The sequence below is a fragment of the Cydia strobilella genome, chromosome 15 (genome assembly GCF_947568885.1).
Source record: "Cydia strobilella chromosome 15, ilCydStro3.1, whole genome shotgun sequence".
NCBI lineage: Eukaryota > Metazoa > Arthropoda > Insecta > Lepidoptera > Tortricidae > Cydia > Cydia strobilella.
Genome location: NC_086055.1, coordinates 10,710,036 through 10,735,586, shown reverse-complemented (window position 1 = coordinate 10,735,586; position 25,551 = coordinate 10,710,036). Strand labels below are relative to the sequence as shown.

The following is a 25,551-nucleotide window of genomic DNA, read 5'->3' as shown; positions in this document are numbered from 1 at the left end:
CCTAAGTATACCTACTATTCTTATCAGAAAAAAAACTAGAACGTCAAAGACTATTCTTAGATGAATCATCTGTCATAACATAACTTGTCAATTAAAAAAACCAACTATAGGTGGTGTTGATTTTTGAAAATGGACAAGATGAGTACTCCGATGCTTGGCAGACTCCGCCTTGCTACCCTGCAGGACGCCTCGGACATATTTGAGCTCTGCAACGAATCTATGGCGAAGAATTTCCGCATACGTCAAGTGTTTGATATAATTGTCCTTATGTAAGTAATTCACCTTCGTTTTGCTAGATTTATAATGAGACTTGCCCTCCAACAAGTCAGGTGTGGTTCATTTGTCTGCGTCCACCTAGGTAGGGTAGGGGGTAACACGTACGGTACACTTGTCTTTTCTGTTATTTCAAAGTCATGTTACATATTTCAGAGAGACTTGCACGCTATCAATTGTTCAACTCAATGACAATAACGCAATCGTGGGGTTTCTGGCCGCAAAAGACCACCCTTTACTACCCTCGGTCCACCCATCTGCATGGGAACACTATATCTGGACTAAATACAAGTAGGAGTTTTGAATGATTCACGGTTAGTTTCACTAGATTTATATTAACCGCGGGCGCAGCATGGTTCCATCTTTATCGCCTGTCATTATGCCCGTCACTTTCGCACTTGCATGTCAGAACGTGACCGGCATGGTGATAAGCGATAAAAATGCGACCGTGCTACCGCCGCTGGATACCGGGGGCATGTAACTGCGTCGAAATATCGGGAGCTCATAAACAATACAAAAGGTAATCACGGTCTATATCCCGGTCAATATAAGTCTAGTAAGTACGAGTAGGTAAATCTTTTTAGGGCCGCTCAGGCTACAGGCGGACACCAACCGGACCGGACTGCAGTTTCCATACAAGTACTTTAGTAGTAGTAGGTACTTAGGTAGCCCTTTATAGTTTCGCCATGTCTGTCTGTCTGTCTGTCTGTCCGCGGCTATGCACCGTGATCGTTAGTGCTAGAAAGCTGCAATTTGGCATGCATACATAAATCATACATGGCAACAGAACGGTAGAATAAAAAGACAAACATTTTTATTTGGCATGCACTCATAAATCATGCATGACAATAACAGAACGGTAGAATAAAAAAAACCGGCCAAGTGCGAGTCGGACTCGCCCACCGAGGGTTCCGTACTTTTTAGTATTTGTTGTTATAGCGGCAACAGAAATACATCATCTGTGAAAATTTCTAGCTATCACGGTTCATGAGATACAGCCTGGTGACAGACAGACAGCGATTGTCATCTTGGCTCTTTGGCTAGGCCTGGCTGGTTGGTCCTGAGGCGATGTGGATGCGCTTGCATTCGGCACGTTTGCACAGTCCATGCTGCTTCGTGTGACAATTTTCTCGCGAGACGGCTTTTTGTGTAGGTATGGACCCGCCTATTCACGTCCGAACATTTGAACGTCATCATCATCATCATCATCATCATGTCAGCCGATAGACGTCCACTGCTGGACATAGGCCTCCCCCAAGGCTCGCCACTCCGACCGATCCTGTGCCGGTCGCATCCACCGAATTCCCGCGACCTTCACCAGGTTGTCGCTCCACCTCGTTGGAGGCCTACCGGCAGTTCGTCTTCCGGTACGCGGACGCCACTCCAGAACCTTCCGGCCCCACCGGCCATCAGTTCTGCGAGCAATGTGCCCCGCCCACTGCCACTTAAGGTTTGCAATTCTGCGAGATATGTCGGTGACCCTAGTTCTACTGCGGATATCATCATTTCTGATTCTATCACGCAGAGAAACCCCGAGCATAGCTCTCTCCATTGCCCTTTGCGTGACCTTGAGCCTTCTTATGAGGCCCATCGTTAGCGCCCACGTCTCAGATCCGTATCCGATCCATTTGAACGTATATTTCCAGAACTATAGAAATGACTGCTCGGAATAGCCACTTCCTCCATCTTCTTTGTTGGAGCAAGCCCTACGGGCGTGAAGTAGTGGACAGCCTACTGAAAAGTTTGTTCATGCACGACTCCTACCTGATGAACGTTGCTTTCATCAAGTGCATGCCTAAATATCCAAGTAAGTCTTCTTGTGTAGTCGGCTATGGGTGACACGTGATTGGGACTTTTGCCTGGGTTGAATTTTAGACTAGGTATATGAGGAGAATCTTAAGAGCGCTAATAACAGAAGCTTCGAGTGGGCCTGAACTGTAAGTGTGTACCAAGTTACCAACAACGAAGCTACTGAAGCACTGTGACTAGCCTAATGAGTCCAACGTCTTCGAACGATTTTCGATTACATAATGTGAAAACGCACTGCTATGGCTTTACTAAACTGGTGAATTCGGTACCATTACCTAGTTTGGTTGGTTAGTGAGTTTTGTATGCAAGTAAGTGAAACTTCTAGTAAAACTACGCTCGCTTGGAAAGGCGTTTACTATACTGTGTGCTTGTATTTCAGTGCTAATGCCAGGACAAAGTCGCTGCGAGGCTTCTTTTCGACGAGTATCTGCGGCGGAGCGCGGGTTGCCACCCGATCTAGTGCCTTCGCTCTGGTTGGCTGAGCGTTCAGAAGTGTGCCCGAGGCTCAGGGTGCGAAGGGCGGTGTTAGTCTCTCTCTCTCTCTCGTTTTATGCATAAATATTCAATTATTCACCTAGTTCAGAGCCGAATGCTATGTCGGGGTGGTCAGAATACGCAGCTAACGAGAGGAGCTTCATCGAGGACATACCGCTTTGCCCGTATGTCGATAACATTATCATAGCGTGCTGAGCGGTTCATTTCGGCGTCACAGAGTGGGCGTATGCGTCCGAGGAGCAGAATATATTATGAAGGAACATACCTTATGTTCCATTCAACCTTTACAGAGACTTTACGAGTTGGAAAGGGACCGGAAGCTAGCTCCCGATCACTTCATTGCATTGAACTCAAAACCAATTTAAAAGGCTTTTTGTTACACCTTATAAAACAAAGTCCCCCACCGTGTCCGTCTGTGTGTATGTATGTTCGCGATAAATTCAAAAACCACTGAACGGATTTTAATGCGGTTTTCACCTATCAACAGAGTGATTCTTGAGGAAGGTTTAGGTGTATAATTTGTTAAGGTTTTGTGTAACCCGCGCGAAGCCGGGGCGGGTCGCTAGTCTTTAATAAAATTCGACGTCTCCACGGCCCACAGAATATATAATAGTACTGGGTACAGAAGATCACTCCCTAACAAAACGCGTCTACTACGCGCAAGCTAGGCGGCGCAAGCGCGTGCAGGCGTGCGTTCTATGACGGTGCGCGGCAATTAATATGGAAAAACCTCAAAATTGAGGCGGCCGCTCCTTGTAGCGACGCGACGAAATCGCGGAGTGACACACGCCTGACGTCCCTACAATGCCCAGACGATCTTTAACTACTCGTACTTACCACTGTTTGTATTTCAGCGAGGAGGACAACGACGATTTAGTTCCAATAATCGACCAGCATTCCAAGCGCCTACGGGAAATGTACGGCGAGTTCTATATCAGTGAATTGATATCGCGGCATCCAGAATCTGAACGGGTTCTTTTAGTCGGAGAGGTGAGACTTCTATATTTAAACAATTAAAAATTATACCAACTTTATAAAAACTAATTCACAGAAATACTCACTTATCCCTACTTACTACGGTGACGCAACGACCCAAAGTGAGTCCTGGCCTCCGACACAAGATCAAGCCATGCCTCTCGGTCTTGCGATAGCTCTCGCCAGTCGCCATGGCCGAGGTTGAGCAGGTCTTGAGCAACTACGTAGTTTCAGCGGTACCTAGGGCGTCCAATCGGGCGTCTCCCATTTGGTTGTCCCAAGTACGCTTTCTTCACGGGCACGGCACGCTCCTCTCCCATTCTCTCTAAGTGTCTCTAAGAGTTGGATGGCAATGGCAATTTGGCAAACAAGCGTGTAGTAGTAGAGGTATCACCTCAATACATCGTTTTCCAAAGACTATATTACTGCTATACCTACTTACAAAGAGAATTGATTGTAATAGAGAGGTAAAGTCTAAGAAAAGAAAACGTACCCTTTAGTTTGACATCCAAAACAGATGGCGCTGTACTGCGCTGTATGTTTTGCGGTCACTGAATTGTCAAACGTCAACTTATGATTATCAGAGTTAACTCAAAATGTATGGAGCTGTACAGCGCCATGTTTACCTGTCAAATTCGAAGCACGAAATTGTCTTAGATTTCACGTATCTTAAGGGGCCCACTGATTATCAGTCCGCCGGACGATATCAGCCTGTCAGTTAGGACAAAAATTTGACAGTTCCTAACAACTGACAGGCCGATATCGTCCGGCGGACTGGTAATCAGTGGGACCCTTCACTCGATCAATGTATATTTGCTTACTTATAAGTAGGTACCTATATCATTTTCCACTTAAACCTTTTATATTTAGCGTCAGGAATTGGCAGTCGGAGTGATGATCCTCAATACAATGATCAACTTCGAGTCTTTGGAGGAGAGCTTCGATCTCTCTCCTTTCGCAGGACTCCGTCATTTGGAGGGCAACCCTGTTGTTCAATACGTCAACTCTTCCGCAGAAATGTAAGTCCGTAGTTCTGTCTAGACTATCTAGTCAAATTAGTTACCTACTCTTTGCGCTGTAGGCGTGTTGTGTATACCTAGCTCAATTTTTTATCGGAAAAATGTTTGATAGTGATTATTTTGTATATACGTAGTTATATAAATAATTGAAGTATCTGGTTGATCAATGAAATAGGCTAACATAAAAAACCGCATCAAAATCTGTTCAGCCAAACGCGAGATAATCGCGAATAAACATATACATACAAACATACGGGTCAAACTGAGAACCTCCTTTTTTTAAAGTTTAATAAGTAATTACATTCGTTTGAATTCATAGGCCATTTGAACGAATGAAATGAACACACAGTAAAGATTAAAAATCGTTTTGGCGAATCCATGTTAATTCATTTAGGTGACTGAATTCTACACGTCCACTTAGGGCGTGGTCCCATTAGTGCGTTGCGTGGCGCCACGCAAAGTAGGCCCTCAGGCCCTTAAACTGTGCCATGCTTTTGGATGACATCAAAACTTGTGTCTTCAGTTTGGGGAGCAGCAAGCCAGAGAGGCGTGACTCGAATCTTAGATCTGGAAATCCCGTTCCCTCTTCTAATAAAGCGGAGCAGAAGAAGGTAAAAGGTGGTAGAGTTAGACCAAGATAACTCTGCAGCGACGCCGACTTATGACGTTTATAATAACACTTGCACAGTCTCTGCTATCAAAATCGCTGCAGAATTCTCTTGGTCTAACTGTGGTCAACTGGTCATTGATTTGATGATACCTATCCAAATCATGGGTATACTTACGCAGCGTCTTACGTAAACGAACAAGTCACGAACGCAAAGCGGCGCGGCGCGGCTGGCCCACGGCGTTCGCGTTCGCAACGAAATCGCCCACGTAAGGACACCTCTATAGCTATCAAAGGATTGATGATTCACCCCGCGCCACATCGCTTCGCTTGGCGTTCGCGTGTTGTTCGCCTACGTAGTACGCTGCGTTATACCTATGCAGATTCCAATTTATGTCAGGGGTCGGTGCTGTTCTTCGGAGGTATGATATTTTGCGGCTCTTCAAGCCACCCAGAAAATTAATAGGAGTTCTTAGACCACTGAAAACAACATTAAAGGTCGTAACACACCATCGCACCGCACCAAGGTACACACATAAGTAAGAGCGAGAAAGCGATATCTCTTTCTCGCTCTTACTTATAGGGGCGTCGCACAATGACCTTGGTGCGGTGCGATGGTGTGTTACGGCCAAAGTTACGGCTTTAAAGGCTCTTAGAGATTCCTAGAACTGTTGATTTCTAGTTCAGTTGGCTCGTTCTTCTCGAAAGTTTTCCGGCGCCTGGCCCCGTAGCCAACACGCCAATCGCTAACGCTCCGCAGCGATCGAAACGCAACTGTCACTGTCGCACTAATATGGAAGAGTGATAGAGACACACAAAGCGATAGCGATTGTCACCTTGGCTAGGCCGGCTGGTCTTGGTCCGATGTCGGTGCAAAGTTGGTGTAGACGGTCTCTACCTATATTTAAATGCGAAAGTATATGTTTGTCTGTAGTGTCTGTAGTGAACAGATTTTCAATAGACTTCTTCAATTTCAATTGAGTGCGGTAGAGCAAATAATAGGTATTTTTAATTAAAATCGTCTGTTTTTTCTTTAGACCTTAAACTGGGGCTTGAGCGGCGAGGTTACACAATGTGAATCCGATGAGGTGATCTTCGAGCTGCCGATGGTGGATAACGATGACGACCTAGTAGATTACGACATAGTAAACATCACCAATGAACTGATGCGGATACCTAGGCCGCTCTCCGTGGAACTCAATATAGTCTTCGAGTAAATAACAAATTATCTGACATACCTATTTCATATGTGTTAGCCACCAGTGCCAACACTATCTGAATCGGCTTACTGGTATCTAACTAAATGATCCTTATCTTTCCTTAGAAAAGGCGAGTGGACATTTGAATCTAATAAATACCTATAAAACCGCGGGTCAGGAGCATATATCGTTTGTCATCGTCTCCCGGCTGATACTTTCAGATGATAGTTTAGATGCTATCATGAATTAAAAAAATAGTCAGACGGTCGTATCGCGGTGGAAAGACCGTCAGTTGATGACTGAATCATAGTATAATTGTAATTTAGTATCTTGCCTATTATTTCCAATCAAAGCTTTACCTACATCTAAACCCATGTCACCCAGAAAAAAATAGTTTTTCTATAAGACGATCTTCGTCTCAGAGTGTACTAGTAATCCATCACTTGGACTTTGTTGTTGATTTTTGACCGAATACCTACTTGGTTTCTCATGGGTGGCACTATCATTTAGAGCCTCAAGCAAACAAACAAAACCGAGTATTTGGTCAAAAATCAACAAAAAAGTCCGAATGATGGACTAGTAGTACACTGAGAAGAAGATCGTCTTAAAGAAAAGTTTTTTTGGATGACATTGGTTTAGAAGAAAGCTTTGATTGAAAATAATAGACAAGATACTAAATTACAATTATAGTACGCAATTGTAATTTTTTCGTAGGTTGTTACGTTTTTATAAGAATTTCCGCGAGGTAGTAAAAAAGCCGATTTTCAATTTTTTTTAACTTCCAATATTATTTACGTAAATTATACAATTAATTTTTCAACACACTTGCTCAAAACGACGTTTTTATTCCACCGATTTTTGGCTCATAATCCTAGATATTAAACACGCGTGCTCTTTCAGTGTATTATTCCACTCGTGCTTTTTCATTATATTATCCGACTGACTACTAAGGACAATCAGTTCTATTAATATGCATGGAAAAGGAGCCTTCTTTAATTGGTCAGACTGGCGGGCACCGGCGCGCCCGACCGCCTGCGCAGTGCGCGGCCCGCGGCCGCCCGCCGCGCCGCCCGCGGCCGGGGCGAGGGGCGGCCGGCAGTATGACAGATGCAAAACACAATACTAACTTTTTTTACTATTAAAATTTGATTAATATGAGTATTTTTTTTTCTCGCAAATGTGTTGAAACGTCGTATGAAACGCGTGTGCATTGGTCATTACACACATCGGCTTTCTTATTGCGCGCTCGCTTACAGCTCGCGCGCACAATATCGCCTCGTGTGTAATAACCAACTTAGCACACTTGTATCATAATGTACTATTAAAACAATGTCAAGTACTGCATAAGAATTATAAAAAAAAACCAATATAATTGATCTAAAGTTATAGTTTTCCCCTAATTTTCATTTTCCTATTGACTGCTATTTTATTGCACACAACTGTATATAGGTACCTACATATTGCAAGTTAAATAAAAGCTTGTAAAAATAAGTAAAATTTAAACCCTCGGTGGGCGAGTCCGACTCGCACTTGTCCGGTTTTTTTAATGTTATGGCCTGGATGCTAGCCCTTGAAGCCAAATCCCATAGAACAAAACGAGAGACAGGTAAAACCGATGCTGGCGCCATCTATACCTTTGACAGTTGCCAACCCCATTCAAGCAAACGATTTATTTGTCACATAGGCTGAAGTCGGATAAGACCCTGCAAGTCACCACGTTGGCCACTCAAGATCTTGAAAATAATATCCATAAGTCGAAACAAGGTAAGTATGTATTACAAATGTATTATTTTCTCCATAATGTTGATAGCACTTAAAAAATGAAAAAATGTAACTAAGAGCAGAAGGGAGAGAAAAAGAGAAGAGTGACTGAAGTTGCTTATACTAAATTGAAACTACAATAGCGATCAAAAGTATTTTGACAATGAACCTCTTTCAATATGTTTATGAATAGGGTATGTATTTAATCTTTACGTTACGATTATATCTTATTCAACCTACATTTGTTACGTTTCCACTGAGATTACGAAAACTAAACATGTACTTAGAATTAAACCTGATAATTTGCGCTACAGGTAGATCAATAGTTATTATCATTGTCAAAATACTTTTGTTTGCTACTGTAATTTTGGAGACGTTACAATCGTCTTAATTGTGACGTAACTTCGGATTCGGGTTTTGCTGTTGATTTTTGATTAATGAAAAGTACGGTCAGCAATAAAAAGCTTGAACTATAAATTGAATTTTATGATATTTTATGTGAATTTCAGTATCACCCGACAAAGTTCGTCCACGTCCTGCGTTTGAAATCGTACGCTACCCGGGAACCCCGAACGCTTTTCTGTTAGAAGTGTTTGCGATGCATCAAGATTACGACGAAAGGTAAGTTAAAATCTAAAAAAAAATATATACCTAGTAATAAATTAAAAGTGATCCGTAGGTCAGCACCATACTAAGGTAAGGTAGGCTTATTTCGTAGCTAATATATTCTACATTCATGACTTGTTTATTTTTAGTTGTGTATTGTTTATTATTGTTTTGTATGCCACGAATAAATATTTTTCTATTATATTTCTAAATTAAATTTAAAGAATATAATTCCTACTATCGCATCTCACGATCAGAAATTCAATACCAGTATTTTTAGGGTTCCGTACCTCAAAAGGAAAAAAACGGAACCCTTATAGGAACACTTTGTTGTCCGTCCGCCCGTCTGTCTGTCAAGACCTTTTATGTCGGGAACGCGTGGAGGTAAGGAGGTATCGAGTTGAAATTAAAACCATATACTCACGTCTACAGTCCTTTGAAGCTGTGTAAAAAAAACTTTTAAGGTGTGGTTCCGATTATGGAACATAGTTAGTTTCGGTAGCAAATCAAAGATGGTGCTTTTAAATGAGTTTCCATAAAATGCTTCAATGCTTTCTCTTTACCTATTTTGCCTAGATCTATGAAATTTAGCAAGTAATACCGTTTTATCTTATATCTACTACAAGTACAGGAAAAAATCTAAAAACTATAAATTTGTAAGTGAATAAAAAAAATTGTTGACTCGCACTTGTCCGTATTATTCATATAATTTAACCGGGATTTAATTTTGGTATCCCAGCTTTTATAAGTAAATAAAAAAAATATATTTTTGGATGTTATATTGTGTTTACCTGATATGTACCTATTCCATTTTTTTACAAGAAAGGGTCAAAAATATGTTTGATCTTTTATTTCCTAATTTCCGTAAATTTGATTTCCTGACCATAAAGCTATGATGGCGCCATCTATACAAATCTTTGACAGTTGCCAACCCCATTGCCATTGGCCATCCCTCCGACATATCTATAATTTATCAATTCTATAGAAAACAATTCACTTTCAGATATGGTTACGACATTCTGCAGACAGCGTTTGAGGTGTTTCCCGACAGAGATTATTGTGTGTTGTGTCTCCCATCCAACCAACCGGCATTTCCTCTCCTCGAACATTTTACGGTATAATCAGAGTATATTATTTAGAGCAGTGGTCCTGTGGTCTCTGTGAGCACCTGCACTTGAACAGAATAGCCCGTGAACTTATAAACATAACAGTCCTTTGTTGATTTTATTCCAAACAGTTCATGATCCCTGGCCCTGGACCTGAAGTGGTGATAATAATATTTATAATAATTTCTTGTAAAGGGTTTTTATGCTACAAGGAAAGTGTATATATACTTTTTATATTTTTTTGCAATTGTTTCAGCTAGTTACACCCAAACATTACCGGGAGAAATACACTAACCAATCCCTCTATGTGGCCCATGTTAACTCTGTACGCGAGTAAGTATGATCGAGAGGGGCATTTAGACTTTATAAACACAGAAAAATATTATTTAAAAACCAGGGCCGCCATGGATGGATCTAGAAATACTGAATACGAGTTAATAAAGAATATCAGTTACCTACTTATGGATAACGGTAGACGTGTCAATAATATGGTGTACACTATCGCACGTACCGATCCGCGTATCCGAGCTACGGCGTTATTTATTAATGACTTGTTTCAATTCGTTTTTAGGGTTCCGTATCCAAAGTTTAAAAACGGGACCCTATTACTAAGAATCCACTGTCCGTCTGTCTGTCTGTCATGTCACCAGGCTGTATCTCATGAACCGTGGTAGCTAGACAGTTGAAATTTTCACAGATTATGTACCGATTTCTGTTACCGCTATAACAACAAATACTAAAAACAATAGATAATGGTACGGAACCCTTCGTGCGCGAGTCCGACTCGCACTTGGCCGGATTTTTATTTCCTATCCCTTAGGTACTTTTACATTAGTATTTGTTAGAAAAAGAAAATTTAACACTGGCATTCTAAGTTTTCGACGTAATTTTGGCCCCACTCTTAGACATGTGTAGTAGTTTTTAGGGTTCCGTACCCAAAGGGTAAAAACGGGACCCTACTACTAAGACTTCGCTGTTCGTCTGTCCGTCTGTCTGTCTGTCCGTCTGTCCATCTGTCTGTCACCAGGCTGTATCTCATGAACCGTAATAGCTAGACAGTTGAAATTTTCACAGATGATGTATTTCTGTTGCCGCTATAACAACAAATACTAAAAAGTACGGAACCCTCGGTGCGCGAGTCCGACTCGCACTTGTTCGGTTTTTCCAATATTGTATCGTATCTCTAGGAGCGTGGCAGTTCGTCCAGCTGAAGCGTTCGACTTCCCATCCATAGCTCACATCCTTGAACACGTACACGACAAACAGAACATACTTCGGCTCCTGGAGAAGAGTCTCGTATCGGACGAGTTGGACGCCTATGTGCTGTTGAGCCAGCGTCAGGCCCTTGGAGTGGTTATACTCGAGTAATTATATACTCTGGCATACCCACTATGTCAGTAGAAAAAGGTGGTAAATTAAAAAAAATAGGCACGAAGAGTTGACTTACCAGAGAAAATTGGAATTTCGCTCATTTTTTACTGATAAAGTGGGTGTGTTTGTGTGTTGTGTGACAAGCGTGACTCTAAAAAGGAGTTTCAAAGAAATTGAAAATAATGTTAACAAACCAATTTATCTTCATTACTTCGTAATCTTGCATTTTTTAGAGACAACCAAGATTAATAGTTTATGTACTTAAAACTTGTAAATAGGCAGTGGGAGTGGGGTAACACTCCTGCAAATCGCTGCAGAGTTAGCTTGGCCTGACCTTAAGTACCTAAAGTAAGGTCAGTTCAGTGAGGTTCTACATAAAGTTTTCGACTGATAGGTATAGGTATAATAAACAGTGGAGCGATGTCACACACTCAACAAATCGCAATGCGTATATATACCACCTTATTTTCATAAATAGGGAATATTACGCGAAACTCTGCGCAGGGGGCGCTACTACCACAATCTGAGGGTCTATCGCGAAACAAGAAATTCAAGTTTCGTTATCTAACATCTCGGATTTACATTAACAATTTCGGATTCGCGTTTCCCGGTAGGTCCTCTGTAAACAAACCGCCTTGATGCATCAATGTCATATTTTATTATCTCTGAAAACTTGTCAAAAACCTGTTAAAGGAACAGTATGTATAAGTTACTCTATGGTTTACTAAAAAGGCTGGTCCTGCACTCTGGTGGCAGAACATTGCAGTAATATCCCCTATTAAGGTGCGTGCAGCGTGCATATTTTTGACTCATTGTCCATGGCGATATTTAATACCCATTCGCGTAATATATCCGGATCGTATTTTGGCAGGTTTTAAGGCGATAGAATGACTATAAATTTATTTAATGGACAGGTCTCTAGATAATTGTGTTGGGGTCCGAACGCAGTATGACTTAGAGCCTGAGCCCAGAAGCGCGGGCACCGACGGCGCGGTGAGTCTAATCCATTTGTTTTACAAATCTATTTACTTAAACTGGGTCAGTGTTATTGTTATTGCCTCCCCACTTACTTTTAGTAGGTTGGGTGACTGCGGAGATATTTATTCTTGAAAACAATGAAAACCTAATTATCTATGAGAAAGAGTAGGTAAAATTACTATCGTTTCTGTAAGGAGTTGTGTATTATAATAGTTATTTGTTATACAAGGGTGCAAAGTTGTATTTTACCCGCGAGTGTGGAATTGAAACACGAGCAAGCGAAAGGATTCTATAGTTGAACCACGAGCGAAGCGAGTGGCTCTAAAATAGAATCCTGAGCGTAGCGAGTGTTTTAACACACGAGAAGTAAAATACATTTGCACCCGTGTGTAACACAAAACTTTTCCCCTCACTATAGCGAGGAAAGTGCAACATCCACAGGCGTTAGATCATCTTCATCAACTGGAATCACTCATTTTTTTACGATACTATAAAAAAAAACTGGAAATTCTGTACTTTTACGTGAGAAGTTTTTAAGTAAAATTTTTGTTGACAATGTTGACATTTCTGACGTATGAAATGTCAATGATGCCTTTTGAAATTGCATCGACTTAACTTGTGCGTTCAGAATTATATTTAACATAATTATTAAAAAACAAACGTTTATTATAGGATTTTAAGGTTTATGACTTAAAATCATTAAATAAAGCTAAATCTGGTATTTTTTATTAGATTCTCAAACCATTTATTTAATGATAATTAATATCGAACGAACCATTATTATGAGCGTTTTATGTTTTGTTTCTGTCACGCTACTTAAACACGCTCCATCCAAGGTCAAATTACTTTCCTCACTAGTGGATAAAATGCGTTTTTCCCCGCTTGTTTTAAAGGATAAAAGACGGCTTTCCGAGCTAGTGAGGGGAAAATGTTATAATGGTACCTAGGTCCTAGCGTATTAGTATGATACATATGAATACTGGAAAAGCTACTGGAAAATGGCATATAGCTCCATGCATGTTTTTTTTTTCATTTTTGTAATCATAATTTATATCGTTTGAACACCGGAAAAAATAAATATACTTTTGTAAACCTCACATTATCTTATTAAAAAATATTTAGAATGTTGAAAAATTTTGAGCGGTTGAAACGCTCATAATTTTTGGCGGGAATTTGATAGAGCGTGATGACGTCACACGTTGGACGGTCCAACTAACGTTTGCTACTAATTAAACTTATGTGAACTAATCTGTCGAACGAGTGACGTCACGTGACGGTTCGCGCGTTTCGCTCACTAGATTTTCGCGGGCACATTTTTGTACTTTTTATTTATTATTTTAAGCGATTAAATGATAATTTAATAACGGAAATGCATTTGTTACATGATATAATATATGTACTAAATTTACTTTTATAATTTTTTCTGCTCTATCTCTAGTACTAAAAAAAATTGTCAATTTGGCATATTTGGCATCTTTCTTGATACGCTTTGATTTTTGTAAATTATTTTAATCAATTCAGTTCAATCAATTTAATTCAAACATAAATATCCCTACGATTGTTAGTAATTACAAATTTACAAGACTTTTATTACTCTAATCAACCATGAAAATAATAAAACTTCCCTAAAATATTACCCTTGTGCCGTTAGTTTGTCACTTTCCGCTAGATGGCGTAGTGCCGTCAACGCTGACTGTATATCTCAGTATATATACAAAGTTACTCTATGATATGACATTTACTATTCTTGATTAGCGGAAACTATCTACATACCTAGACTTACTATAGAATACTGAGCGTTTCTTCCTTCAGAAAAAAAATCTGAGTTACCCTCTAGTCGCGCCTAAAGAAGTTTTAAATAATTATGATCATGGTATAAATGATCATAGTATGATGTATATTTTTTTTGTGATTGCGGCAGATCATTGCAGGGGTACTCTCACCAGCCTTGGAACCCCACGCGCGCTGGTATCTCCGCGACCTCATACGCCATTCAAAGTTCTACCACCTATTCTGGCCGAGCCAGCTGAATAAAACTGGCAAGGTACCTACATATTTTTTTGTATGTGCTAGGAATTTGATTTCTCAGCCATTTCTTTTGTTACAATAACAATTATATTTGATCTCTAGCGGTTTTCTTGTTTATTGTCGCTGTGACAAAGTGCTGATTATAATGACTTATTCGAAAAACGACGTTGGCAAAGTAGACACATTTCGTCACCAACGAATAGGCTCAAAACGCAGACTTGGTTAGATTCCAACAAGAAAGAGGTCTGTAAAGCTTGTGAAACTTGCTGAAGGCCTTTGAAAAAACACTACAAGGAACTGATATTTGTGACGATCCATAGAATAGGTTAAGGTTTGGATATAAATCTAGCCGCGAAAGTTCTGCTTAAATGATAATTGTAATGAAGTTTCTTATGCATATAATTGCAGTATTCAAGCCGAAACATAATGTCGCTGGCAGGACGAATGGTTCCCATCGTGCCGTACCGCCATCCCGTGCCTAATATAACCGGGATCAAATATCTGGATAAAGTGAGGAATTCGTAAGTTGAATAACAACATTTTATGCTTTTGATTATGTATGTTCACACAGCTTATCTTAAATAAACTGGATAAGAGCATATCGGGCCACGCTCAGTGTATACTCTGATTTGTAATTAGATTCCAAAAAACTAACCTCACTCAGATCCTTTTTCTTTCGTAATTATGGAAAATATGTAAAGAAGTAAACTCAAATTTCCCTTTTACATACTCTAGCATTTAAAATAAATATAGATGTATCATTTTAGCTTTGTTTAGTTTCTTAAAACATACGGAAAAGAGAAAAAGTGAGGTTAGTTTTATGGAATCTAATTACAAATCAGAGTATAGGGTTGCGTAGTTTCCCTTCCGTCACAATAGGCTAAACGGGAGCTCGGGATCTATTAGTATAATACATATAGAGTTGTGTCATTTCCGGTAACATTCCCCATTTTGTATGGGGAAATTTCTCGCTCGGTAACATTCCCCATACAAAATGGGTAATGTTACCGGGAACGGCACAACTCTAAATACATAGAGTCCGACCACAATAACTCTGTAGCGATTTTTATAGCACAGACGTGCAAGTGTTAAAGCCGTGACACACTACCGCACCGCACCAAGGTCACGGCGCAGCACCCATAAGTGTGAGCGCAAAAAAAATCTCTTTCTCGCTCTCACTTATGGGTGCGGCGCATCAAGGTCGCGGTGCGGTACGGTAGTGTAAGTTTTACGGCTATTAGAAGCTATTAGAAGTTTGACGTTTAAAATTACACTTGCAAGTCTGTGCTACAAAAATCGCTGCAGAGTTATCTTGATCTGACTCTAGTCTCTAGTAGATTGTTTACTAAGGGATGAAATAGGCCTTTCACCCGAGTTAAACACTCTTCTTTTTATATCGAAAGCGAGAAAACCAAATAAGTTATTGTAAATTTGCATTAATTTATATTATAACATACCTATGGCCATGATTTTATTTTCTTAGGACTTATACTTGCATTTGAGGAGTACAATAAGCAATTTGATCTTATATTTTGCTTTATTTATATCAATAATGACTTTAAAAATCCATTTAATGTCGTAATACCGTTTAACTGTGGCTGTACGTACGACTTTTTACTATGAAGAGGACATTTCCGATAACTCAAAAACGGCTTAACTGATCATGTTCGCTATACGTTTTGAAAGACCTGATATTGATATCGTTTGTCGCTGCACAGAACGAAAAATTGCGCATTGTTTGGCATTGAAACGCATTTGACAGCGTTGCCTAAAGTGGACGTGAACCATGGAATTGTGGTCGTTGGTGCCAGTCGGACTGGCTTGGCCTTTATCGAAACTCTACTGATGGGGTGAGTAATAGATTTAAAGCCCGACCAGGAGTCGTAGCACGGTACGCTTATCACCATGCCTGTCACGTTCTAACAAGTATGTGAGTGCGAAAGTGACGGACTTAGTGATAGGGGAAACCATGCTGCGCGGGCAGGAATATATATGATCACGCGCCATGTTGCGGAATTTCACTGGAACTAATTTTTTCATACTATACTAAACTCTCACTATATACATGAGAATAACAGCGCCCTCTTGACAATGATCATATATTTCTGGTCAGGCTTTACCACCTTATTCATAAAACCTTACGAGCCTGAATTAGTTTAATTATGTTCTATCCCTTTCTTAAAAATAAATAAGTCAAAATTACAGATAAAGACAAACGATTCATAGCTAATTCAGGTTTGAAATGCGTTTATGTATAACGCCAATAAAGTTTACTTACTCATATCTTACCCGATACTAACCGAAAGGTCCCCGCTATCCGTCTATCCGTCAATTATTGTTACGACAAGTGAAACATTATAAACCTGAAGATGAAACCTAGGTACCTATTAAAAAAATTGAGGTCATCTCATGAAAATTGTAATTTTTCTTCACAGTCCCGCATCCCGTTACCTGACATTTACGAACATAACCCTTGTATCCGAGCATGGTCTTCCGATGCTGTGTGAGTGTATTCCAGGGGCAGAGACCTGCGTCCCCAGAAGTGGTCGATACACGGATCGATATCTGAAGAGCCTCCCGTTGTATTACTACGTGGACTGTATTACTGGCGTTATGGTGGAGATTGATAGGTACAAATTATCTCAAAATTAACATTGTTCTACGGGCAAGGTATTCCGATGCCGTCAGATCGTAAGTCTCAAGAGATCTGGAAGTATCAAATAAGCATCCCAATTACTATGTTACTGTGGCGAGGAAAATGGGCATTGGGAAGTATGCTTATTGCGAACTGTGAAGGGCCCGTGATAGTTTCATGTCTTCTCAGTGCCTTTACGTATAATCAAATTAATCAAACTAAGTTCGCTTTGTTTGGCCTTCTTAACGATTGTATAGTCTGTCTATAATCTCAGACAGAAGAAATTCATCCGGCTGCAAGGCGGAGCGGTGAAGTTCTATGACGAGCTGGTATTGACATGCGGCCAGCAATTTCAACATCCGGATTATTTGGCTGAGTCTTTCGCACATAGCAAAAAGATGAGGTAATTGCAATTATACATTGCAACCCAGTTGTTTTTATTGTAATTGTTATCTATCACGTTGAACATTCGCTAACAGATAAATCGGAGCGGCCAAGGTCCTCAAAAATATCTGAAGTGAAACAGCATTGCAGCTTGCGGATAAAGCTGAAACAATTTCTACTGTCCAAATGTTATTATTATCTAAATAAATATTTAGAAGAAATTGTAACTAATACCTAGAATTAAGTGAAATCTCCTTATTTGCTGCGCCCAACAGGGTACATAATGCGATCAATAATTATATTTATATTCCACCTGTGCCCTGTTCCTCAAACGCTTGTAGCTTGTATTACAAGCGGAACTCACTTTTTGACAGCTTTTGTTAGAAAGGGACTTCCACTTGTATTACATGCTACAAGCTTTTGATAAACAGGGCACTGGCCGCGTAGCCAACATGCCAATCGCTTACGCTCCGTAGCGATCGAAACGTAATTGTCATTGTCACACTAATATGGAAGAGTGACAGAGAGACACAAAGCGTTTCGATGGCGAAGCGATAGCGATTGTCACCTTGGCTAGGCCGGCTGACCTGTGTAACCATTATGTGCAATAAATGATTGAGTATTGAATATACTTTACATCTTGTTGATAGAGGCTTTATGCAGATATTTGAGGACACCTTGGCCTCTCCGATATATCCGATGGCGACTGAACAAAACGAAGGTGAAGATGAAGGTTGGTAATTTTTTTTTGACTTTTTGTTCCTTTTTTGTTGCGATAGTAAGGGCAAGCCGTGTGAGAGGATATTGATGGACAACCCCAAGTACCGGCCAGACAAAGTGCCGCCGCGGCCCGACTTACCCGAAAACGTGTTCCTGATTAACTCTATGCACGAAGCCAACATTTGCTTGAGAATGCTGATGTCTATGATCAATGCAGGTACGGAACTTTACGCATTGTTATCATATTATAAAATAACCAGAAAATACTCATGTGAAGTTAAAAACACTGTGGCTGAAAGGCTAACTAGACCCTTACCTATGACATACTTTATTATTGGGAAATGTTACTTGAGAGTATCGACGACCAATGGTCTCTTTTAGCAGATTATTATCTTGCAAGGGGTCTTATTTCGACCGCCTACTCTTTAGCGCCAAGAATCGGGTAATCGTGTACCTGTAGGACCTCGGCTCCTACATCACCATAGCCGCTAACTTGAGCTGGTCATCGCTCATCGCTCTTATGGAGGTCCCTTTCGTTGAATATTTCACTTCGATCCATCTCATTGAAGAGTCAGTGAGTTTTAAGCTTAAAACTGCTAGCTAATAGCTGGTTTTTTAGGGTTCCGTACCCAAAGGGTAAAAACGGGACCCTATTACTAAGACTCCACTGTCCGTCTATCCGTCTGTCTGCCGTCTGTCTGTCACCAGGCTGTATCTCATGAACCGTGATAGATAGAGAGTTGAAATTTTCACAGATGATGTTGTTCTGTTGCCGCTATAACAACAAATATTAAAAAGTACGGAACCCTCGGTGGGCGAGTCCGACTCGCACTTGGCCGGTTTTTTTATAGTGTCCAGGCTGCGAACACTTAAGCGCTAAAAATCATTTAATTGTGGATGAGCACCACATCGAATCCTACAGCACCATTGCCGTTCTATTCTAGCTGGGTATCACCAATCAGATCACCTTAATTAAACCTTTTCCTCCGGTAGAAGGGTTACGGTCAACTGTTTTTAAGTTGTTGTTTAATATCTAGGCCGCGAACACTTAAGCGCCAAGAATCGGGTAATTGTGTACGGAGACCACCTGGAGTCCTACAGCACTATGGCGGCTCTACTTGAACTAGGCATCACTCCTAACGAGATCGCCTTCGTGGAATCATTCCCGCCTGTTGACCGCAACGTGATGAGAGTGAACTGTTTTAACGATGAAGTGGTGTGTATCTTCGACTTTTTAAATGTAATGTAAGCATATTGTAAATAATACATTTAAAAGACTTGCTAATGCTGCGTGTGCTACGCCGTAACGTAACACGGGGCTTTTGTTGCCATGTGGCGAATATTCTTTATTGCCGTTGGACTCGTTAGAAAAGCCAGTGACGCGAGTTTAGTGCCTAAGTTGATAATACATTTTTGTTTGTCTTAGATTGATGAAAGAGTACAAGCTAGCTTAGACAATTTGGGAATTTACGTATACCGTGAATGTCACTTCGTAAGCTGGCAGACGCAGGGCACTCGCATCACCAGCCTGGACGTTATGTCGCCGCTCCACAGGATCTCCATACCGTGCTTCGCTCTTTTTTATTACGGCTTGAAGGCTATTAACTATTATGCTTTTAAAGGTAGGAACATTCTTTTCATGCCAGAATTCAGTAAGAAAGCGAAAGTACTTCTATCTAAGAGCACATGCCTTAATTATTTGATATGCTATCAACCTAGAAAAGTTACACAGGAGGAAAAAACTAGATCTCTATACTATAATATAATAAATGCAAAAATAATTGGCTGTTAAATGGTTACCTGTGGTGGTGATAGTTTGAAGCCCGGGGAAGGGTTTGATAGTTTTAATCAATCAATCGATCATCATCATCATTCCACGCAGACGAAGTTGCGGGCAGAATCTAGTATACATATATGGACATTGTTATTCTCACAGTGCAAGTCCACTAAAAATTACCGCGTTCTGTATGTTAACTCGTATAAATCTAGACTTGTAAATGAAGGCAAGGCAAGACTTTATTGTAAAGGTCTTCTGGTAGAGTCTGTAAAGACCGTATTTAATTGCAATATATATATATATACGAGATTTGGTCAGTTATATTTCCAATAAATCATAGCGCTCCTGCGTATTTAAATATCTTCAAAATGATTAACTTGTAATTTTCAGCGATTAGTGAATGCGGACTAGTATACGACGGTGGCTTAGTGGTTGACACGAAGTTCAAGACCAATGATGCCCACGTATATGGCGCGGGTACCTGCGTTCAGTACTCGAGACGGTTGCGCGCTGACCGCCAGTTGCATCGTGAACGTTGCTCCGAGGACGTGGGCGAGGCAGTAAGGGTGTATCAAGTTTCTAAAAGAACAATTAATTTTAAAATGTGTCATTTCTAGGGTTCCGTATCCAAAGGGTGAAAACGTTACCCTATTACTAAGACTCCGCTGTCCGTCTGTCTGTTTGTCTCTCACCATGCTGTATCTCATGAACCGTGATAGCTAGACAGTTGAAATTTTTTACAGATGATGTATTAACAAATACTAAAAACAGAATAAAATAAATAATGAAATGGGGCTCCCATACAACAAACGTGATTTTTTGCCGTTTTTTTGGGTAATGTACGGAACTCTTCGTGTGCGAGTCCGACTCGCACTTGGGCAGTCTTTGTTATATCAAAACTTATTGTATGAAACAACGCGATTAAGGGTATGCAACCTATGCAACCGAGCAGAGCGTGGTTGCAGAGCGACGCAAGAAAGTTTTACTCCGGCCCTATACGCGCGCGTTCGACTCTCACTATACCATCATAGGATTTTATTATTTCAGCTTGCGAATATATTCCTGCGTCAAATGGACCCCTTCGTGATGGCGGACCCGGAATCGGATCTTTCGGATCCCATGCCGAGATACAGATCGAGCTTACTGAACTGGTAAACTTTGTATACCTACTTACCTACCTATTACATTACCTACTTTTGTATAATATACCCAAACACGGTTAGAATGCTTACATAAATATTAAAATTTTTTCAGCTTCCCTCATCCAAGCATAGAAACATTGACTAGACCGTCACTGGAAAAAAACCGAAAGTAAGTAAATGCACCTACTTATATTAAATAGACCGTGACGATTAGAGCAATTATGAACTTTCGTTCGTTAATATTTTGATCAACAGTGTATGTAGATCTTGTGTCTATGCTTAGACGTTAATACCTAGGTATAACTTTATTTCGTAGGTGGGAACCTGTGATGGAATTTGTATCGCCTCTTTTACTTGCGGCTACTTTCCCGGGCCCACTGTATTATTTGCACCTGAAGTCGCCTGGTGTGGTCATACCGATGGAAGTCGGACTGACCCTACCTCATCAAGTAAGTGTCAACTATATTAAAACAGATATTAAGAATTAGTTCACAAATTAGTTACTAACTTTGTGGATACTTTGTGTTCAGGCTGCATACTTAGTGTGTACCTTTTGCTAAGTTGGAAAAAAAATGGAAATTATTCATTCATTTCTGATATTTTGGATTTCCGAGGTATTAATAAAATGACCTTTACAATAATGCCAATTATTTAATCTTATCCAGGGCCATTCGCTGAACACGGACAAGGACGGGAACTATTTCCAACTGCGACTTGACGAGTTTCATTGCATAGATGGCGCCACATGCCTTGCCAAAAAGGTTCCTTGCTACGATATACTCGCTCAAATTCACGGAATGCATGAGTCACTGTTCAACAACTTGCTTGCTAGATATATGGTAAATATGATGATATGAGTTTTCAAAAATAAGATTCTAGGCCGGAAAAATTTACAGGCAAAATTATTGTAAATTGCGAACCAAGATTGATAATCTACCTACTTTTCTTAAAGATAAGTAAAGCGTACATTGCATACATTCCAATAAAAACATTAAACGGAATGATAAGATCAGATCAGATACTGTAGGTAACTGTATAGATATAAATTTATTAACTGTAGCTGTAGCAATGCAACATATTCTCTGATTTGTTATATTGAAATTCGCTACATAATGGTGACACGCGAAAATTGTCAGCGCAGAGAGTCAAATGCAATCAGGCGATTGAATTTCACAGATGAACAAGATCGACGATTTTTACGAGTTCTTTATGCAGCCGTGGATGTCGGCATTGTACCAGGAGACGTTCGGGAACCTACTCGGACATATTTGCCAACAAAATGTTGGGACGGTAATAATAATAACAGAGTTTATTCAATAGATTCTATAGGTATATAAAAGTACCAACAATGTTGGCACTAAGCTTTCCTAATTTATTAGGCAGTAAATTTCGCAATCAATTATTGAATTATTACTTCAGTGTCGCTACCACTTCGCAATCGAGATCCCGCACCGTAGAAAATTGACTTGTAATGCAGACTTCAACCAAACAAATTTTTGGAATGTCTCAAACTGCCTACAAAAGATTGAATATAGGTAGATTAGCTAGGTAGAATAGGTAAAAATATCTGTACACGCACTCTAACGCCTTGACAATAGAGACGTGCTCAGATATTTGTGAGCACCTTGGCCGCTCCGATATATCTGATGGCGACTGTACATCAAAAGTGTGTGCTGTAAAAAGTGTGCGTGTGTAAGATTTTTATATGGAAAACGATTTTATAGTAAATAGACCTTAAATTTAGGGAAAAATATGTTTTTAAACAAGTTACGACACCTGACCTTTATCTTGCAGCCGGGCTAGCACATGATTGGCGCGAGAGTATCTCGCCGCGACATAGACTACCCGTCCCTCTTTAATTCATACAGATAGTAAAAGACGGGTAGTCTATCTCGCGGCGAGATACTGTCGCGCCAATCATGTGCTCGCCCTACAGGTGTATGATTTAGTCAAGTCTCATTTCTCGCTGATCACACGTGATGATATGAGTTTTAATGAAGACGGAGTGGGAAGCTCGGAAAAGGTCACAAAAACTCTATCTTGCTCCACTATCCATACTTGTTACTCGGAACCCGGCTGCTTCTTTTACTCTGGGGTGAGTAAGACTATTACAATCATTTACAACTTTAAATTAACATAGTCATTTATATTATAAATACTATTGAAAATGGGGTATTTTCCATATTGAGGGATAGTAGCGTACCGGTGATACTGTGCGTACAAGTAATGCTGGCTGGTATACATTCGTCGAGAGCCTCTCCCCGAGTCTCGGCAAAAAACCGACCCAATCGGAGAAAAAGGAGACGAGAAGGAGACTATTATGTACACACTAACACTCGTTCTCGGCTTGTCTCGGGGTTTCTCGACGAGTGTGTACAACCTGCATAACAAGCAAATCCGAAAGAGCGCTATGGTGTGTGGGTGTGACCAGGTGACGACAATTAAACCCGCAACACGTCAGGAGCTTTGGGCAGGAGCACCTGGATGCCATCTTGGAGTCTTCGACCTTCGACTCAGTCCAAAGGCGCGCTGTATCCCAAACTAACAAGCGGCATTGAACCTTTAAGTCTAAGGAGAGACTTTGCCTCCTTGTGTGTGTTCTATCGCTTATTGTACAATGGGCTGTGCTTTGAAGAATTGTTTGACATGATGCTAACGTCCTCTTTCTATCACCGCACCGCTCGCCGTCGGCAGAATATTCATCCTCACACCCTAGAACCTAAATGGTCGCGCACTGTGCGGTTAGAGTAATTTCCTTCCGCGGACGCTCCGGCTGTGGAATGAGCTCCAGGATGCCGAGGTTTTCTCGAGGGACTACAGTACTCAGTACAGTACATGACTCTTCAAAAAATGAGTATACAGGTTTTTAAAGGGTCGGCAACGTGCATGTAACACCTCTGGAGTTGCAGGCGTCCATTGGCTACGGTGACTACTTACGGTCAGGCGGGTCGTATGCTTGTTTGCCACCGACGTGGTATTAAAAAAAAGTTAGGTACTCCATGAAGATGGCATGTGCAACCGTACCGAAATATCAGGAACTCACCAAAACAAATATACCTACATGGTATATACCCGTTTCCAAAAATATTTTAAACATTATAACCATTTCTTTTTTAATACATATGCTTAATTACTTCATTGAACATTTCACGTATATTGGTTTGTTTCTTCTTCTAGGATGCGCCAAATCTTGGTACAGTCCGCTCAGTAATAGAAAGGTTCATTCCCATTTCTACCGCGGTGAGTCTCAATTACACCTCTTGATTTATTTAAGTATATAATTATAATATTGTTAAACTTTTTTGTTTGAGATGTTCAGTCGTGCGTTGTCACTAATTTGCATCCGCTTATTTTCACAGATGAACGAGGGCTTAAGGAAACACCTCCCGTCGGTAAGTATCAGATACACTCTACAATTTGGTTAAGCGTTAGGTAGAGTTAAGAAAAACAGCACAAGGTTATTTTATTATTCGATGAGTCCTGATGTAAGTATTAGCCACTATCGGCAGCTGACAAAAGAAATGGTAGGTATTTAATTTTTAATGACGCACATAGCTACATAATAGAGTACTATTTGCACAAACGATAGTGATTTAATGAATGTGATTTTAATGCAAAAGCTGAATAGCCAAAATTAAGCTAAATAAATAGCTATAAGAAACTTTTTGAACGAAAAAGGGACACTAGCGGTATAGGTATAGGCATCAAATAGATAGTGACGGGCAAAGTGGCCAAATATGTCGGAACATTCAGAAAACATCCTTATTTCTAAAGTAACAAAGGTGTGTTACGATAACAGAAAAAATATCGCTTGTCATGATATGTTTGTCAAGGTTTAACTGAATGAACATTTTGCAGGAGTGTGGTCAAAGTACAATAATGCGTAACGACGCGAGGGCATTTTGGAACGCGTTGGGCGGCGACCGCATCGTGACGGCGCACCTCGCTCACTATCTCGACCGCAACCGGGTGTTGAACCCGCAGTACGCCACCATCAAGACTGATCTTATCTAGGATATGCGCTGTTCCAAGGAAGACTACAAACGAACAAAGGTAAGCTTACAGCAGTAGATATGCCATGGCTTTTGGTGTTGAGTGGATAAGGACTGGGGCCGGCGTAAATTAGAACCTACTCGATTGTTGTGCTTGTACGCGATATAAATACCTTGTCATAAGGCTGCCATAATGTGCTAAGCTGCAATGCTGCATCATGACGCGGGGGAATTTTGGAACGCTCTGGGCAGCGACCCCACATAGATATAGCCAGTTTTAGTGTTGTGGATAGGGACTGGAGCGTAATTTGGATACGTTGTGCGTGACAAAATTCAAATAATTATATGTTATTACGTGACATATAAGGCTGCCAGAAAGTGTGGAGTTGCATTGTACTCGTAAAATAAAAATGTAAATAAGTTAGGAGAGCAGCGGCTATATGAGTAGGTATGATGCGCATTTTATTTCTGCACACTCTGGCGTCTGTCGTGGTACATCCATGCGAATAGGTAATGTACTCATAAGTACATATTACTTCTCCAAGAAAAACGGATTTTTACGTTTTAGACAATTTATTCCATTTTACACATGTTCATTATTTAGACAATGTTTCTTAAATATTATATTTACACAATGCACAGGATGGCCATCGATGAATAAAGATTTTTCGCCG

The 25,551-nt window shown here is 40.4% G+C and overlaps 1 protein-coding gene across 1 annotated transcript; it reads left to right on the top strand.

The window, feature by feature from the left end:
- Positions 1-140: 140 nt before the first annotated feature.
- Positions 141-24,937, top strand: LOC134747937 (cilia- and flagella-associated protein 61-like). Its single transcript, XM_063682615.1, has 30 exons — positions 141-269; positions 430-564; positions 1,920-2,080; positions 2,462-2,606; positions 3,432-3,567; positions 4,423-4,572; positions 6,216-6,391; positions 8,062-8,141; positions 8,648-8,759; positions 9,748-9,859; positions 10,107-10,183; positions 11,038-11,214; positions 12,136-12,214; positions 14,121-14,243; positions 14,636-14,748; positions 15,946-16,077; positions 16,663-16,857; positions 17,137-17,265; positions 18,026-18,183; positions 19,004-19,182; positions 19,393-19,588; positions 20,134-20,303; positions 20,791-20,894; positions 20,998-21,011; positions 21,183-21,334; positions 21,551-21,724; positions 22,062-22,175; positions 24,063-24,125; positions 24,245-24,277; positions 24,744-24,937. Exons 1-30 carry the CDS (start codon positions 151-153, stop codon positions 24,897-24,899), a joined length of 3,864 nt encoding a protein of 1,287 aa, XP_063538685.1. The 5' UTR covers positions 141-150; the 3' UTR covers positions 24,900-24,937.
- The last annotated feature ends 614 nt before the right edge of the window (positions 24,938-25,551 follow it).

Coding starts and splice junctions, on each gene's coding strand:
- LOC134747937 (XM_063682615.1), top strand. CDS start 151: ATGCTTGGCAGACTCCGCCTTGCTACCCTGCAGGACGCCTCGGACATA. Junction 3,568..4,422: donor GGGTTCTTTTAGTCGGAGAG/GTGAGACTTCTA, acceptor TTTTATATTTAG/CGTCAGGAATTGGCAGTCGG. Junction 11,215..12,135: donor CTTGGAGTGGTTATACTCGA/GTAATTATATAC, acceptor TTTAATGGACAG/GTCTCTAGATAATTGTGTTG.